General features: G+C 41.9%; 1 protein-coding gene across 2 annotated transcripts in view; it reads left to right on the plus strand.

The window, feature by feature from the left end:
• The first annotated feature begins 2,585 nt into the window (after positions 1 to 2,585).
• The window catches only part of LOC109934649 (5'-3' exonuclease PLD3-like), a 58,952-nt gene continuing 44,196 nt past the window's right edge, over positions 2,586 to 17,341 (plus strand). Inside the window, exons 1-2 of one of the 2 annotated variants that reach the window (XM_048600049.1) lie at positions 2,607 to 2,676; positions 6,271 to 6,322. In XM_048600049.1, coding sequence (XP_048456006.1) covers positions 6,317 to 6,322 — 6 coding nt within the window. In that variant the 5' untranslated portion in view covers positions 2,607 to 2,676; positions 6,271 to 6,316. Of the gene's footprint in view, positions 2,677 to 6,270; positions 6,323 to 17,341 lie in introns of both variants that reach the window. The other variant, XM_048600048.1, reaches the window with a different exon arrangement.

Below are 17,341 nucleotides of genomic sequence, written 5' to 3' on the forward strand. Positions count from 1 at the left end.
ACAGTTGTGGGAAGTTGTGCGTGGAGTCCGAAGAGATAGGAGAGGTGCTAAATGAATATTTTTCGTCAGTATTCACGCAGGAAAAAGACAATGTAGTCGAGGAGAATACTGAGATACAGTCTATTAGACTAGACGGGATTGAGGTTCATAAGGAGGAGGTGTTAGCAATTCTGGAAGGTGTGAAAATAGATAAGTCCCCTAGGCCGGATGGGATTTATCCTAGGATTCTCTGGGAAGCTAGAGAGGAGATTGCAGAGCCTTTGGCTTTGATCTTTATGTCGTCATTGTCTTCAGGAATAGTGCCAGAAGACTGGAGAGTAGCAAATGTTGTCCCCTTGTTCAAGAAGGGGAGTAGAGACAACCCTGGTAATTATAGACCAGTGAGCCTTACTTCGGTTGTGGGTAAAGTGTTGGAAAGGATTATAAGAGATAGGATTTATAATCATCTAGAAAGGAATAATTTGATTAGGGATAGTCAACATGGTTTTGTGAAGGGTAGGTCGTGCCTCACAAACCTTATTGAGTTCTTCGAGAAGGTGACCAAACAGGTGGATGAGGGTAAAGCGGTTGATGTGGTGTATATGGATTTCAGTAAAGCGTTTGATAAGGTTCCCCACGGTAGGCTATTGCAGAAAATACGGAGGCATGGGATTGAGGGTGATTTAGCGGTTTGGATCAGAAATTGGCTAGCTGTAAGAAGACAGAGGGTGGTGGTTGATGGGAAATGTTCATCCTGGAGTTCAGTTACTAGTGGTGTACCTCAAGGATCTGTTTTGGGGCCACTGCTGTTTGTCATTTTTATAAATGACCTGGATGAGGGCGGAGAAGGATGGGTTAGTAAATTTGCGGATGACACCAAAGTTGGTGGAGTTGTGGATAGTGCGGAAGGATGTTGCAGGTTACAGAGGGACATAGATAAGCTGCAGAGCTGGGCTGAGAGGTGGCAAATGGAGTTTAATGCGGAAAAGTGTGAGGTGATTCACTTTGGAAGGAGTAACGGGAATACAGAGTACTGGGCTAATGGTAAGATTCTTGGTAGTGTGGATGAGCAGAAAGATCTCAGTGTCCGTGTGCATAGATCACTGAAAGTTGCCACCCAGGTTGATAGAGTTGTTAAGAAGGCGTACAGTATGTTAGGTTTTATTGGTAGAGGGATTGAGTTTCGGAGCCATGAGGTCATGTTGCAGCTGTACAAAACTCTGGTGCGGCCGCACTTGGAGTATTGCGTACAGTTCTGGTCACTGCATTATAGGAAGGAGGTGGAAGCATTGGAAAGGGTGCAGAGGAGATTTACCAGGATATTGCCTGGTATGGAGGGAAGGTCTTATGAGGAAAGCCTGAGGGTCTTGAGGCTGTTTTCGTTAGAGAGAAGAAGGTTAAGAGGTGACTTGATAGAGACATACAAGATGATCAGAGGATTAGATAGGGTGGACAGTGGGAGCCTTTTTCCTCGGATGATGATGGCTAGCACGAGGGGACATAGCTTTAAATTGAGGGGTGATAGATGTAGGACAGATGTCAGAGGTAGGTTCTTTACTCAGAGAGTAGTAAGGGCGTGGAATGCCCTGCCTGCAAAAATAGTAGACTCGCCAACTTTAAGGGCACTTAAATGGTCATTGGATAAACATATGGATGATAATGGAATAGTTTAGGTTAGATGGGCTTCAGATTGGTTTCACAGGTCGGCGCAACATCGAGGGCCGAAGGGCCTGTACTGCGCTGTAATGTTCTATGTTTTATGTTCTATGTTCTATGAATGGTAGCGTTTACCTATGGGAAGCACAGAAGGTCATTAACCTTCCTCCTGCACTGCTGGGAATTCTTCTGCACTGCCATCACTGCAGTTACCTGGGTAGCAACTTTGGCCCATGCTGGCAGGGTGTGATCCCATGGTCCCCTCTGGCAGTCCTGAGGATAGGAGATATCCCTCCTCTCCACTACCTTGCCCAGATTCAAGTCAGTGACATGGAATACCAAAATCCTCTTCGTGGTCATCTTTGAGGCAGGTCTTCACCCCTCGGACAGTTGAAATATTCACACACAAAAACTATGAAGGTTTCGCTCTCATGAACTGTGAAGACAGCTCCTCACTGAAAGAGCTTGTCCTGGTACACAGCTACATTGTAAATATGGTGCTGGCGCCCAGTGTCCTGGGAGATCCTGGCAGCTGTGAGTACTTTTGCCACTGGTGAGCACAAGCTGGGCACCACAGAGTTATGGTGCATACATAATACATGAGAAAACTTGCTGAAACTCACACCTCCATGAAACTCCCCAAAATTGACACCGCTGACTTTTGGGAAACTTCTACACAGCAATTTAGCCCAAAACACAGTCAGAAGCTAAATACCAAAAACTAAGAACTCTAGTAATATGGTACATAAGCAAAAAAGTGCTGGAAAAGCTCAACAGGTCTGGTAGCATTTGTGGAAAGAAATCAGAGTTGATGTTTCGGGTCCGGTGACCTATCCTCAGCACGTAGTAATAGTAATAGAACCCTAGTAACGTGGTGTCGTATTAGAGAAGTACCGTAAACCTAAAAGGGAAGTAAGGGAAATGTGAGCGGTAGTTTTACTGACAGTTTCATCACGTCACAACAGCTGCTTTGGTCTGAACTCAACGGTCATTCTCGGCTACACAGTTACCAGCAAGGCCACTATGCTGTTTTCAAAACCGGTAAGTTTAAATGCTAGTTTTTAGTTTTGCAAAGTTGCTTTGAATTGTTGGTATTCTGTTCCATGCATCTCTTTCTTATACAATAATTGTTTTAAGTTATTTTATTTTCTTGTGCTTTGATGCTGCTTCACTTGCCCTTTCTTCGGTCTGCCAACTGAAGTTGTGGGAACCAGATTAACCTCGTGAAGGCAGCCTCTGAGTGTTGGCCAAGGGTTCCAATAATCCAAGCAGACTCGGAGGCCCCTCCAGTTTACCTGGGTACTGCAGCACCTGCACAATGCCTGTAGAAGGTAACTTTCAACAGGATGGAGAGAGGGCATTTCCCTTTTAAAGCACGCGTGTTTTCATTCCTTTTCACTTGCTGACATCTTCAAAGGAAGAAATGACCAAGTAGAGTGCTCAGTTTTAATATGTTAAATATGATGTTCCAGCAGAGCCTGAAAATTGCGATTAATGCCTCTGCCGAAAATGATACAAGGAAAAGGAATGTAAGCTTAAAGGAAATGATATTGCAACCCAAAGTAACTATTTTAAGGCGCAAAACCCATGCAGTGGACCAATAAATGGTTGATTAGAACAAGTCCATGTGGATCCATCAACTTTTAATTACTTAACATTGTAACATAAACTTCAGTATTATCTATCAATTGTGACCAAAAATTAATTCTGGATTCAGCTGTGAAGTAATTTAACTTGGCTTGCGTGCCTTCCTTGATAATTCATTTTGTAACCAACCCCATTTGTTACCAATCTCGACCAGTGGGTTGTTATTTAACAATTTAACAATCTGGTAATGGGAGGGAACAGGATCTGTGTTCTGTTCAGCATAACAAAACAGGATTTACTTCTAAAAATAATAAAATGATTGAGAAAATCCTTTAGATCTACCAATGGCTTAAAAGCTGACTATAGATTTATTACAGTTCAGTAACATTCTTACAGTAGCTTATTTTGAACTGTGCAAATGAGATCTCCATTACTGTACATATCTCTGTGTATCAACATTAGGAGGTAATATTGAATGATTTACAACAATCTTTTCAAAGACTGGCTGTGAATGAGCTGTAGCATTTTGTCGCAATAGCTTGTACTGTATGCATTGAGGAATAAACGTAAATGAATGTTCTCACAATCCCACATAGGTGTAATAACAAGGTGTAGAGCCGGATGAACACAGCAGGCCAAGCAGCATCAGAGGAGCAGGAAGGCTGATGTTTCGGGCCTAGACCCTTTTTCAGAAATGGGGGAGGGGAAGGGGATTCTGAAATAAATAGGGAGAGAGGGGGAGGCAGATAGAGGAGAAGATAGGTGGAGAGGAGACAGACAGGTCAAAGAGGTGGGGATGGAGCCAGTAAAGGTGAGTGTAGGTGGGGAGTTAGGGAGGAGATAGGTCAGTTCATGGAGGACGGACAGGTCAAGGGGGCGGGATGAGGTTAGTAGGTAGGAGGTAGGTAGGAGCCTTTACAGGCTCCATCCCCGCCTCTTTGACCTGTCTGTCTCCTCTCCACCTATCTTCTCCTCTTTCCATCTTCTATCCGCCTCCCCCCACTCCCCCTATTTATTTCAGAATCCCCTTCCCCTCCCCCATTTCTAAAGAAGGGTCTAGGCCCGAAACGTCAGCCTTCCTGCTCCTCTGATGCTGCTTGGCCTGATGTGTTCATTCAGCTCTACACCTTGTTATCTCAGATTCTCCAGCATCTGTAGTTCCTACTATCCCTCATAGGTGTGTCTGCCATTTGTCCCTGTCTTTTTATTGTTCGCTCTCCTGCATTAACAGCGCAGCCTAGACTACCAGATGACTCACCACTGAAGATTATTCTACCTGAATGTATGCACCCAGCAGTTTTAAACATTGCTGGTTCATTTTTTTTAAGTTTCTAATCTAAAGTTGCAGACATCCCCAGAATAACATTCATGATTAACCTCAGGCTTAACCTCAGGCCATTTACTTCCTCTTTTCAAACAAAATCATAACAGGGTGGAAAGGATTCTTCTTATCACATAGCAGCTGCAATTCACGAAACAGGAAGTGAACCAAATGTTGGCAAGGTTGCAAGAGACTTACATACAGACACATCCTAGTCACCACTATCACCATTTCTGGGTATGTCTTGAATCACCAGTAGGACAGACCCACCACACATGTTGGCACAGTGGTATACAGTCAGGATGGAGTTGCCTTGGGAACTCTCAGCATTGACACTGGACCCCTTGAAGTCTCACGTCATCAGATCATATGTAGGTAAGGAAACCACCTGCTGATTACACCTACTGTCTCTATGAAGAATCAATACTCTTTCGTGTTGGATACGTCAGAAGCACTGAGAGTGGCAAAGGGAAAGACTATATTCTGGGTAGGCGACTTAAAAGTGCATGACCAGAGTGGTCAGTGGCATCACTGCTGACCAGTCATGTCCTGAAGGTCATTGTAATAATATTCTTGTGTTATCTACAAGTGAGGTATGTGGATTCCATTTATTTTGAAGATCTCTGGTGGGTTTATTTGCAACTAAACTAATGTATACAGTTCAGAGCAATCTCCAGACACAACCTGTGCAATAGTGCACATTGCCTGCAATCATGTGATAAAATCAGGACACTTGGATCATTTGCATTTTGATCTCTTGAAAGGACATTGTCCTGTAAGTGATAGCATATAACATTGCCCTCTCTTTACTAAAGCTAGCTCTCATATGTCAAAAATAAAATGGCATAACATTGGGTAGTAGTTATTAATTAATTATACAGGGGTAGGGATTGTGGGATTAATAGGTATAGAAGTCTAAAAGGCGATATATCATCGCGACAGTAAACTTCTCTTGTCAATGTGTAACCTTTTGCAAGTGTAGATTTCACCGTTGGCTGTTCATGTTCTGCACACTTGTCATCAGAGTGTCGATTGATGTTTTATTACACTGTCACCATCTGGGCGTGTTATTCCATGGTTGCTGTGTACATTTAGCGTATTGTGTATTTTCCCTAGCAAGCTTCTGTAACTCCTCAGCATTGCTTTGTTAGGTGTCATGACTCCATGATTGAACTCACTGCACACTTTGGAAACCTGTGTAGATTAACTATGATCCTCTTGTTGGGTGTGACTTTGTCCTTTTGCCCTACATGCAGTTCTTTCTACATACTTGCCTTTTATACATCATCTTCATCCTTTGTTGAGAAGTATGTCCTACGTCTTGGAGCATTTGACAAGGCAGTGACTTAGCAATGTAATTCTCAGTGCCTTCTGAAAATGATTTCTGCTGGCAATGTTAACCCCATATCCAGAGGTGGACCTCTAAGGTGTAAAATGGCAAAACAGGATGAATGATTTGATACTGTGAACCATTCCAGCCTGATCTGGAGTAATGTAGTGAGAACGTCAGGTGCTTCAGGCCCCATTTGGCGCACACATCCTTGAAAAGGCTGCCTATATACTTGACCATATGTGTGAAATGATTTCTAAAGGTGCATTGAACAGACTGAATATGGCACTCAAATATATCTGCCACAGCCATGGCTGAGCTGTTCCTTACCTGTCTGACAATTAGAAATTTGGAGAAATAATCAGTGATTAAGATGAAGTTATCTCTTTATACACAGTAAACCGAACAATGATGATTGTGGACCAAGGGATCGACAGAATCTCATGAGGGTATGAAGTTATCTATGTTATTGTGACTGGCGGCTCTGATATGCCTTACAAATCCTCACCAATCTTTCAATTGTACTGTTAATGCCTGGCCAATAGATTGCATCAGATGCCAGTCATTTCATCCATTCTATGCCCATATTTCATTGGCATAGTTGTGGCAATATGTCATGGCAGAGAGCTTCATGCACAAGCATTTGTTTTCTTTTGAAGGTAATTCCTCTTTAAGATACCAAGCTCACCTTTGTAAGGACACAAATATCTGAAGGTGTCTGGCACCCTTTTTTATCCAAGTCAAGCCACTCTGGTGATAATTTCCATCAGCTGCTTCCAACTGAAGTTCAGTATCTTTATGCTGACCAAAATGCAATAGATGAATTTTGAGCATATTTTCCTCTTGAATGCTCATGCTGTTGATTTGTAGATCCAGTGGAATATCCATGTCCTTGTTCAGATTTGGCAATCTGCTCACCATAACTGAGTTGACCATTTTGGTCACATGTAGCAGACATCAAAGTCATATCCCTATACTTTTATCAGAAATTGTTGTAGTTGAGGTGGTGCACTAGTTAGTGGCTTGCTGCAAATAATTTCCAATGGTGTGTAAATGATTTCCTCAATGAACTGCGTTTAGAACTATCTGCGTTTGTCATTATCCAGGGGCAGGAGTGTATGACAGCAAGTAAGGCATTTAAAGAGACAAGAGGCAAGAGGAGCCTCAGCCTTTACAATTGTTCAACAGGTTTGAAGTTCTTTCAATTTGTTGTCTGGATGAGATGGGGCCTGCAGGGTGGATGCACTAACTGACCATGGCATCACTGTACAGTAAGCCATTCAAGTAGGGGATAGTGAAAAGCAATATATTGAAGCAGTATAGTTAGTGGGATTGACACCATTTTCTGCTGCAATGAGTGAGAGTCCAGGCAGCGGTGTTGTTTGTCTGGCACCAAAATTTGGGACATCTGCTCAAGGTTGGGGAGGAGTTTTCAGTGAGTGAGAGAGGATCTAGTTGTCATGGCCCATTAGGTATCAGCATCAGAGGTACAACAAAGAATAAGGTTTTGTGTAGTCAGTATGTGGAACCAGGTGCCAAATTCAAAACCAGAACCTAAAAGGTCATAACCTCTGCAGTATTAAATAAACCATATGCAAATTGACATTGGCCAAATCAAATTAGAGAGATGTATGCATGGCTCAAAGACTGGTATGGGAGAAATGGGTTCCGGACTTTGGAGCATTGGCACTAGTACTGGGAAAAGTCAAATCTATACCAATGGAACGGTCTCCACCTGAACTGGGTGGGGCCGGTGTTCTAGCCAACTGCATAAATAGGGAAAATTGTAAACTGAACAGAGGGGCAAAGTGTCAAATTTGGGAAGTTGTGGCTAATTAAAGAGTAGAGACAAGGTAAAAGAGAAACTATTATCAGACTATGACAGGAATGGATAGATAGTACATACATAAGAGTCACACATTAAACAAAGTGTGAGATTACAAAAAAGAATAAAAGGGTAAAACTAATGACTATCTGAATCCACACAGAATTTGAAATAAAACAGTACAATTTAGATTCCAATAGAAATGAATAAGTACGATTTGGTAGCCATTACAGAGAGAGAGAGAGAGAGAGAGGAAGACAGAGAGAGAACTGCAGGATGACATTGATTGAGACATGAGCATTGAAGGATACAGGACATTCCTGAAGGAAAGGAAGCTAGGACAAGGTAGAGAGGTGGCTCTGTTAATATTAATGAGTATAGCACAATGTGGAGGATGACCTAAGGTTATTAACCCAGATATGGCAACAGTTAAGGTTGAGATAAGAAATGATAAAGGTAAAAAGTTACTTGTGGGAGTGGAAATAAATAATGGGAGCTGGTCAGAAAGGCATGGCAACAATCATGGGAGATTTTATTCTATGTAAGGCAAGAAAAGTCAAATAGGCAAAGGTTTCTAGATGAGGAGTTCATAGAATGGTTTAGGGGTAGTTCATTTTCAGACTGGACATCTCTGACCAGTGTGTGCCACGATGATCGGTGCTGGGTCCATTGTTTTTCATCATATATATAAAGGATTTGGATGTGAATAGAGGAGGTATGGTTAATAAGTTTGCAGATGACACCAAAATAAGTGGTGTAGTGATAGTGAAGAAGATTATCCCAGAGTACAGCAGGATCTTGATCAGATGGGTCAATAGGCTGAGGAGTGGCAGATGGAGTTTAATTTAGATAAATGTGAGGTGTTGCATTTTGGGAAGGCAAACCAAGGCAGGACTTATACAGTTAATGATGGGGCTCTGGGGAGCATTACCAAACAAAGACACCTAGGGGTACAGATGCGTAGTTCCTTGAAAGTGGAGTCACAGGTAGACAGGGTGGTGAAAAAGCATTTGGCATGAGTGCCTTCATTGTTCAGGACATTGAGTGTAGGAATTGAGACATCATGTTGTCACTGTACAGGACATTGGTGAGGTCACTTTTAGAGTACTGTGTACAATTCTGGTGGCCCTTCTATAGGCAGGATATTGTAAAATTTGAGAGGACACAGAAAAGATTTACAAGGATGCTGCTGAGACTGGAGGGTTTGAGTTATGGGGAGAGGTTAAATAGGCTGGGGCTTTTTTCCCTGGAATGTCAGAGGCTGAGGAGTGACTCTACAGAGGTTTATAAAATCACCAGGGGCATGGATAGGCTGAATAGCCAAGGTCTTTTTCCTACAGTGGGGGAGTCAAAAAGTAGAGGGCATTGGTTTCAGGTGAAAGGGCAAAGATGCAAAAAGGACCCGAAGAGGGTGGTGTATGTATGGAATGTGCTGCCCTAGGAAGTGGTGGAGGCGGGTACAATTACAACATTTAAAAGGTATCTGGATGGGTATATTAATAGGAAGGGTTTAGAGGGATATGGGCCAAATGCTAGCAAATGGGATTAGATCAGATTGGGATGCTTGGTTGGCGTGGACGAGTTGGTCTGTTTCCATGCTTTATGACTCTATGACAGCATGTTCTGAACTGACCAGGAAACAAGCTAGACCTGGCACTGTGCAATAAGATAGGACCAATTAATGATCTCATGGTGAAAGTGCGGCTAGATAGCAGTGACCTAATATGATTGAATTTTACATTCAGTTTGAGGGTGAGGGGTGTGAGTTCAAGACATCTTTTTAACTTTTAAATAAGGGGTATTATGAGAGCATGAAAGCAGAGTTGGCTAGAGTGAATTGGCAGATTAGATTAAAGGATAAGGATAAGTCAATAGAGATGCAATGGCAGACTTTTAAGGGGATATTTCAAAAAACACAGAATAGTTTTGTTTTGATTGGGATGGGATGTAGGTATGGCTGGCTAGGCTAGCGTTTATTTACCCACCCCTAATTGCCCTGAGTTGGGTTGGTAGGCCATTTCAGGGGGCAGTTAAAAGTTAACCACACTGTTGTTAGTCTGGAGTAACAGGTAGGTCAGACCAGGTAAGAATGGCAGATTTTCTCCCCTAAATGGCAATACTAAACCAAATGGATTTTTTTCTACAAACAATTGTGATTACACGGTGGTCATAGGCTAGCTTTTAATTCCAGAATTTATTGAATCATGTAGAAAATGAGACTGGAGAATTAATAATGGAAAATAAGGAAATGTCAGATGATTGGAACAGACTTCATTGTGAAGAATACAAGTAGCATTTCAGAAGAAGCAATAATTTGAGACATGAAAGTGACAGAGGAACTCCGGTATATGACAATCACTGCGGAAGTGTTACTGAGTAGATTATTGGAGCTTACAAGTGCCCAGATCCGAATAGACTGCCTCCTAGAGTCTTACAATTATTGCAGTTGTTTTAGTTTTCCAAAACTCTCTAGATTTAGGGATGGTCCTATTAGATTAGAAAATAGCAAGTGTAATTCCTTTGTTCAAAAAGGGAGGGAGACAGAAAGCAAGAAACTACGGACCAGTTGGCTTAACATATGCAGAATATGTTAGAAGCTTTAATTAACAAACTTCTAGGAGCACACTCAGATAAGGTAATCAAGTAGAGTTAATATGGTTTTGTGAAGGGGAAATCATGTTTTAAAATCTGTTGTAGTTTTTAAAAAATTAGTGTGTTCAGTGAGTAAAAGGGAACCAGTGGATGTTCAATACTTTTCTGAAGGCATTTCATAAAATGCCGCAACAAAAATAGAAATTTAAAAATAAAACAAAAAAAAAGTCATGTTGTGGGAGAAGCATTTTGGCATGGATAGAAGACTGGCTGGCTAATAGGAAGCACAGAGGTACTCCTCAGACACTGAAGCAGTCCATGTTCAAATGCAACAAGACCTGAAAAATATCCAGTCTGGGCTGACAAGTGGCAAGTAACATTCTCACCATACAAATACCAGGCAATGACCATCTCCAATAAGAGACAATCTAAACACTGCCCCTTGACATTCAGTGGTGTTACCATTACTGGATCACCCCCTATTCACATCCTTGGGGTTACCATTGACCAAAAACTCAACTGGATTCACCATTTAACTGCAGTGACTACAAGAGCAGGTCAGAGACAGCAACTAACTCACCTCCTGACTCCCCAAATCCTGTCCATCATTTACAAGACACAAACGGCAGTGTGATGGAATACTCTCCATTTGCCTGGACGATATTCAAGAAGCTTGACACCATCCGAAACAAAGCACCATATTCACAAACATCAACTCCCTCCACCACCAACACTCTATAGCAGCAGTGAGTACTATCTACAAGATGTACTCCAGAAATTTGCCGAAGATCATTAGAAAGCACTTTACAAGCCCACGATCACTTCCAACAAGAACGACAAAGGCAGCAGATACACAGGAACACCACCAGCTACAAGTTTCCTTCCAAAACACTCACCATCCTGACTCAGAAATATATTGCTGTGCCTTCATTGTCACTGAGTCAAAATCCTGGAATTGGTCAACTATAGCACGTGGAATGCAATGGTTCAAGGAGGTAGTTCATCACCACTTCCTGAAGGGTAACTAGGGACAGGCAATAAATTCTCACCAGCCAGCCGCCAGAGCTCTGAGATGTAGAGGGATCTAGGTATCTTAGTTCAAGAATTGCAAAATACAGGTAGAAGGGTACAACAAGTAAGAAGAAAACTAATTGAATGTTATAATTTATCGCAAGGGGAATTGAACATGAAAGTAGGGAGGATATCCTACAGTTATGCAAGAGACTAGAGAGGCTACACTTGCAACACTGGTCACCTGATTTAAGATAAATGTAAGTGCATTGAAAATAGTTCAGAGAATGTTTACTGGACTAATATCTGGAAAAGACAGGCTTTTTTGGAGGGTTTTTGCCAAAAGGCCTAACGACTTTTCTTGCCAGATCTCATCAAACTCACCTTATCAACTACCTAGCCCAAACACGTGGCATCCCTCTTATCCAATTCTAGCCTCATCCCACCATGTGTAGTTCCTTGAACAAGCTGCCAGTCACTAGATATCCTGGAATTGATTGGATTCCCTCGTGCTAGCAGAGGAGGAGTTTGTGCACCTAGACAATCACTCAGTTCAGAACTGCCCTGCACAGTTCTTGACATTTGCCCCAACATGGGAAATTGGGAGAAACATCACATGCCCTCAGTGCTGCCTATCACTCACACTTCCTAACTGCACTATAAATAACAGATATGCCAACCACTTTCATCCTCCTTAAAACCCTGCCTCTCTTTTAATCCAGGAAGAAAATACCCATAATAGGGCCGAAAGAGTTAAGAGAGATAGTGGGCTGCATGACATCAGCTAATCATCACATCACCCCTTATACGCAGAGCATTCTGACTCTGACCACTCCGAGCAGCTGACTGACTGTGTTCAAGTCCCTAAACTAGTATCAAAGGCTGCCCTTGACTTACTGTGCCAGCATCCCCTTAGTGAAGGCTATTTGCCTTGACTTGACTGAAGACTGTTGACAACAATGAGAAGCCCCCTACCTTTGTACTTGTGCTAAATGATAAAGCAAGATAGAAGTAATATCAGCCTGGTATCTCTGGCTGAGAGGGTAGACTGCAAAAAAGGAAAGGGCACAGATGCTGTGGACATTCATGTATGCTCAGGATGAATGAGCACTATGAGAGTAAACAAACAGACTGGAGATACAGCCTGGTCCGGTCTATGAGCTGGACGTATGTCCATGATGCTCAGTGTCCTTTACTGCAGAATTACAATTGTAGCCACCAATACAGCCCGAGATGCTGCATTGAAGTGCAGAAGCATCCTATAAATGAATCAGAGCTGTGCCACAAGGATTCTTAAAGGCTGGCACATATCAGGAGCCAATGTCTGTGGACATGGGGGTGTATGTGGCCAATGTCCATTTGTGTGACCTGGGCATGTTCGTGTCCAGTATCAGACATGGACGTCTTTTAGAACAACTAGCGAGCTGAATTTGCCAGGTTTTGACTTCCATTTCGAAAATTGGCACATCTAACTTGTTTGATGCATTTGGTAATTTAGGATGGTGAATATTAATGAAGTGTTTTGTGGCATTAATAAGGTGTTTAACAAGAAATAATACCCTTTAATTAGCAACTCACTGGCGCCAAAAGAGAAACTCACCTCAATGCTTGGCTGATGCATAAAATATGTAGTTAATTTTGATATTGAGATAGGCCTCACTGGACTTCTGACATTACACGTTACAAGCAAGGCATAGTGGCTTAGTGGTTAGTACTGCTGCCTCACAGTGCCAAGGGCCAGGTTTAATTCCACCCTTAGGCGACTGTCTGTGTGGGTTTCATCCTACAGTCTAAAGATGGGCAGTTTAGGTGGATTGGCCATGCTAATTTGCCCATAGTGTCCATGGATGTGTAGGACATGGTGGGTTAGCCAAGGGAAATGGAGGGTTGATGTGGACTTGATGGGCCAAATGGCCTGTTTTCGCACTGTAAAACCCAGTAATCTGAAACAGAATTCTAGTTACAGGGTAGTGAAAGTAGTTTTATGGCTACACCTCATTTGGATTTCTCAGTATATCACTTGTCCATTATAAACATAAAATACACTTTGATATCTCATCAAATAATTTACCATTGTTGGCATGATTTACATTCTCAATTCCTTTCAATCATTCTCACTCATCTTGAAACTTATACAAGTAGGTCTGTAATATTTTCCAGAATATTGGACTCTGCCATTGTGTTATACAGAGCAATATGATTCTGAATGTAAGTATTCAACTACACTTACTTAGCTTTAGTGACTAAAATTGGCAACAGGCTGCCCAACGTTCTGATCCTTCCAGTGATCCCTAGAGAGTGCATGTTAGCAGACATGTTTTGTTCCTTTGTTACTTAAAATATGGAAGGATTGTACACAACTATTGAAACTTCACCGTTGCTTTCTAAAGCAAAGGAGAGAAAATGATGTGGGAGTGGAGGATTGGGATGTGTGGTAAAGAAGAAAAACACAGTCATTGTTTAACACAAAATTACAGCGCTATCCAAGATATATAAAAACTTAATCTAGCACTGGTCTATTGATCAAAGCAAAATGCCTTTATTGAAAAATCATAACTTCTAAGTGTGTTGCATTAAAGTTCTATTGGTTGAATGGTTTCCAATAGTATTATGGATGGTGTCTTTTTGTATCTTAGTATGGATATTGACTTCAATATAACAAGTTAGATTATCAGTAACAATAGTAACATTAATTTGCATGAAGAGAAGAGAGCTTTGCTATCTCTAACACCCAGCCCTAATGAGCACTTAGAAGAAATCTTAATTCCTCTTGATGATTTGTGACACAAACTATTTGGTAGGCTGACTGAGTTTGGTGTGGTAGTACTTTAGAATGTAAAAACATGGATTTATTTTGGATTTCTTTCTGTTTTCTATTGTCCTGTTTAAATGTGATGAGTCCATGAGAAAAGAATACCAAGAGAAAATTCTGGCAGACAGAGGACTCTAGCTTTTTGCTGCAACTTCCACAGCCAACTTCAAAACCGCAACTACAAAAAGCTAAATTAAAACCTGGTTCTGTGGGAGCCTTACTCCACCCATTCATGCTGCTTCTATTGCTGTAACTTAAAAAAAGGGCCTCATGAGCTGTTTACTTTATTGGCTTGGAAGAAACAGCTCAGTATCTCTGTCTCAAAGCCCCTCATAAAAAAAAACTAGGACAAAAAGCACCACCTTTCATAGTATCATCACACTCCCCCACCCCCCCCCTTTAAAAAAGCGAACCAACAATATACAAACATGGAGGTAGTAGGAACTGCAGATGCTGGAGTCTGAGATAACAAGGTGTGGGGCTGGAGGAACACAGCAGGCCATTCAGCATCAGAGGAGCAGGGAAGCTGACATTTCGGGTCAGGACCCTTCTTCAGAAATGGGAAGGGGAAGGGGGGTCTGAAATAAATAGAGAAGGCGGGGTGGTGATAGAAGGTGGATAGTGGAGCGGATAGGTGGGAGAGAAGACGGACAGGTCAAGGAGGCGGGGATGAAGCTAATAAAGGTGAGTGCAGGTAGGAAGTGGGGGTGGGGGTTGGTCAGTAAGGTGGGAGGAGTGGATAGGTGGGACAGAAGACGGATAGGTCAAGGAGGTGGGGATGGGGGCGGTGCTGGTCATGGGATGAGGTCGGGGGTGGGGAGATTTTGAAGCTAGTAAAGTCCACATTGAGACCATTGGATTGTAGGCTTCCAAGGCAGAATATGAGCTGCTGTTCCTCCAGTTTCCGGTGGCATTGCTGTGACACACTGAGGGAGGCCCAGGATGGACATGTCGTCCAGGGAGTCGGAGGGGGAGCTGAAGTGGTGTCACCTGCACATCCGCTAATGTGGTATATTGTATCCGCTGGCACCATAAATGTTGAAATGTTGCAATGCTCACATCAAACCCAAGGTCACTTTCTTAATTGTGGAATATTTCTTTTGGTAAATATTCAACTTTCTGGAAAAATACCTAATAGGCCTTTCTATTTTCTCATTGTCTTCTTGCAAGACTAAGCAGCGACACCCATATCACTTGCATTGATAGCCACCTTGAATGACTTTGCATAATTAGGTGTGGCTAACACTGGCATGATGGTTAACACAGCTTTCAGGCTGTCAAATGCCTTCTGACATTCTTCCATCCACAGAAATTTTCTGTACTTCTTCAACAAGTAAGTCAGTGGAGCAACCACACTGTTAAAATTCGGCACAAATTTTTGATAATAAGCACTCAGTCCCAGGAATTGTAGTATTTCCCTTTTCATTGATGGTATGGGAACTCCCCAATAATCTTTGTTTTCACATCCCATACAGTCATCTATCCATGTCCAATGTTATGGCCTAGGAACATGACAGGGGCTTTTGTGAACTCACTCTTAGCCTTATTTATCACTAAACTATCTTCTGAAGTCAATCAAACATTTCTGATTGATGCTGTAGATGTTCCTTCCACGTGTGACTAAAAATAACCAGATCGTCTATGTGCACCACACAATTGGGTAATCCTGAACTGACTTTATTGGTTAGTTTTTCAAATGTGGCTGATGCATTTTACATACCAAATAGCATAATTTTAAACTGGTAAACTCCATTTGGTGTCACAAACGCCAAAATTTCGCTACAATCTTTCTTCTTGACCACTGACATTAATTTCACTGTTACTCCTGATGTTTGACCAAGTATTTGCTAAAGCTCGTTTCCTCAGTGACTGCCTCCGGCTCAGACTCACCCTGTTCTAAGGAAGGGCCACTGGATCTAAACCTTCCAAAAAGCCAAAATTTCCTTTGCTCTCTCAGATAAAGGTACCTGCCAGTAGTCTTTGAGCAAGTCCACTTCGAAATATAAGTTGCTTGTCCCACCTTCTCAATGCAGTCTTCCAGCTATGGAATAGGATATGAATCAGATTTTGTCATTGCCTTGATTTTGCAGTAATCAATACATGGATGTTGGGTACTATCTGGTTTTGGCACCATCACTATGGGTAAACTCCTTTGACTGTAACCCCGTTTGATTATGTTATATTTGAGCATGCTTTCAATCTCTTTTTGAACATGTGCTAATTTTAGAGGGTTATGTTTATAAGGACGTTAATTAATTGGACCAGAATTTCCTATATCTACATCAGGCGTTATCATTTTAGTACTTGCTGGCTTATTCCCACATATCTCTCCATGTAATTGTAATCACTTTCTCAGATCATTTCAGTTTTCTTCTGGAAGGTAAATCAATAATCAATAAGGTAAATCCAATTTTTGCGTAGTTCCTCCTTATCCAATTTAATTTGAGGAATATCAAATTCAAATTTATCTGGATTTGGTTCTTGACTTCGAGTGGTAACAAAAACCACATTGTCCTTTATAAAAACCAAAAGAACTGTTGTTGCTGTGAATCAGGAACGAAAACAGAAGTTGTTGGACAAGCTCAGCAGGTCTGGCAGCTTCTGTGAAGAAAAAGTTGGGGTTAACATTTTGGGTCCAGTGGCCCTTCCTCAGAACGGGGTGAGTCTGAACTGGAGGCAGTCACTGAGGAAACGAGTTTTAGCAAATACCTGGTCAAACATCAGGAGTAACAATGAAATTAATGTCAGTGGTCAAGAGGAAAGATTGTCGCGAAAATCCCATCCGAGAGAGGAGTAGAACTTCTTCAAGGTGGGCATGCCTGGAAGAGATGTGGCAGTGAGTTAAATACTAAATAAAAACCAAAAGAACTGCAGATGCCATAAATCAGGAACAAAAACAGAAGTTTGAGGAAAAGCTCAACAGGTCTGGCAGCATTTGTGAAGAAAAAATTAGAGTTAACGTTTCGGATCTGGTGACCCTGAGGAAATTCTGAGCTTCTGAGGAATTTTTGACCAAGTATTTGCTAAAACTTGTTTCCACAGCCATATCACATTCCTGAGTGACCGCCTCCGGCTCAGACTCACCCCATTCTGAGGAAGGGTCACCAGACCCGAAACATTAACTCTGATTTTTTTTCCTCACAGATGCTGCCCGACCTGCTGAGCTTTTCGAGCGATGTATGTTTCTGTTCCACATTGTCCTTTGCTTTCCTTCCCTATCAAAATACT

This window comes from Rhincodon typus, chromosome 8 (assembly GCF_021869965.1).
Source record: "Rhincodon typus isolate 14 chromosome 8, sRhiTyp1.1, whole genome shotgun sequence".
Taxonomy (NCBI): Eukaryota; Metazoa; Chordata; class Chondrichthyes; order Orectolobiformes; family Rhincodontidae; genus Rhincodon; species Rhincodon typus.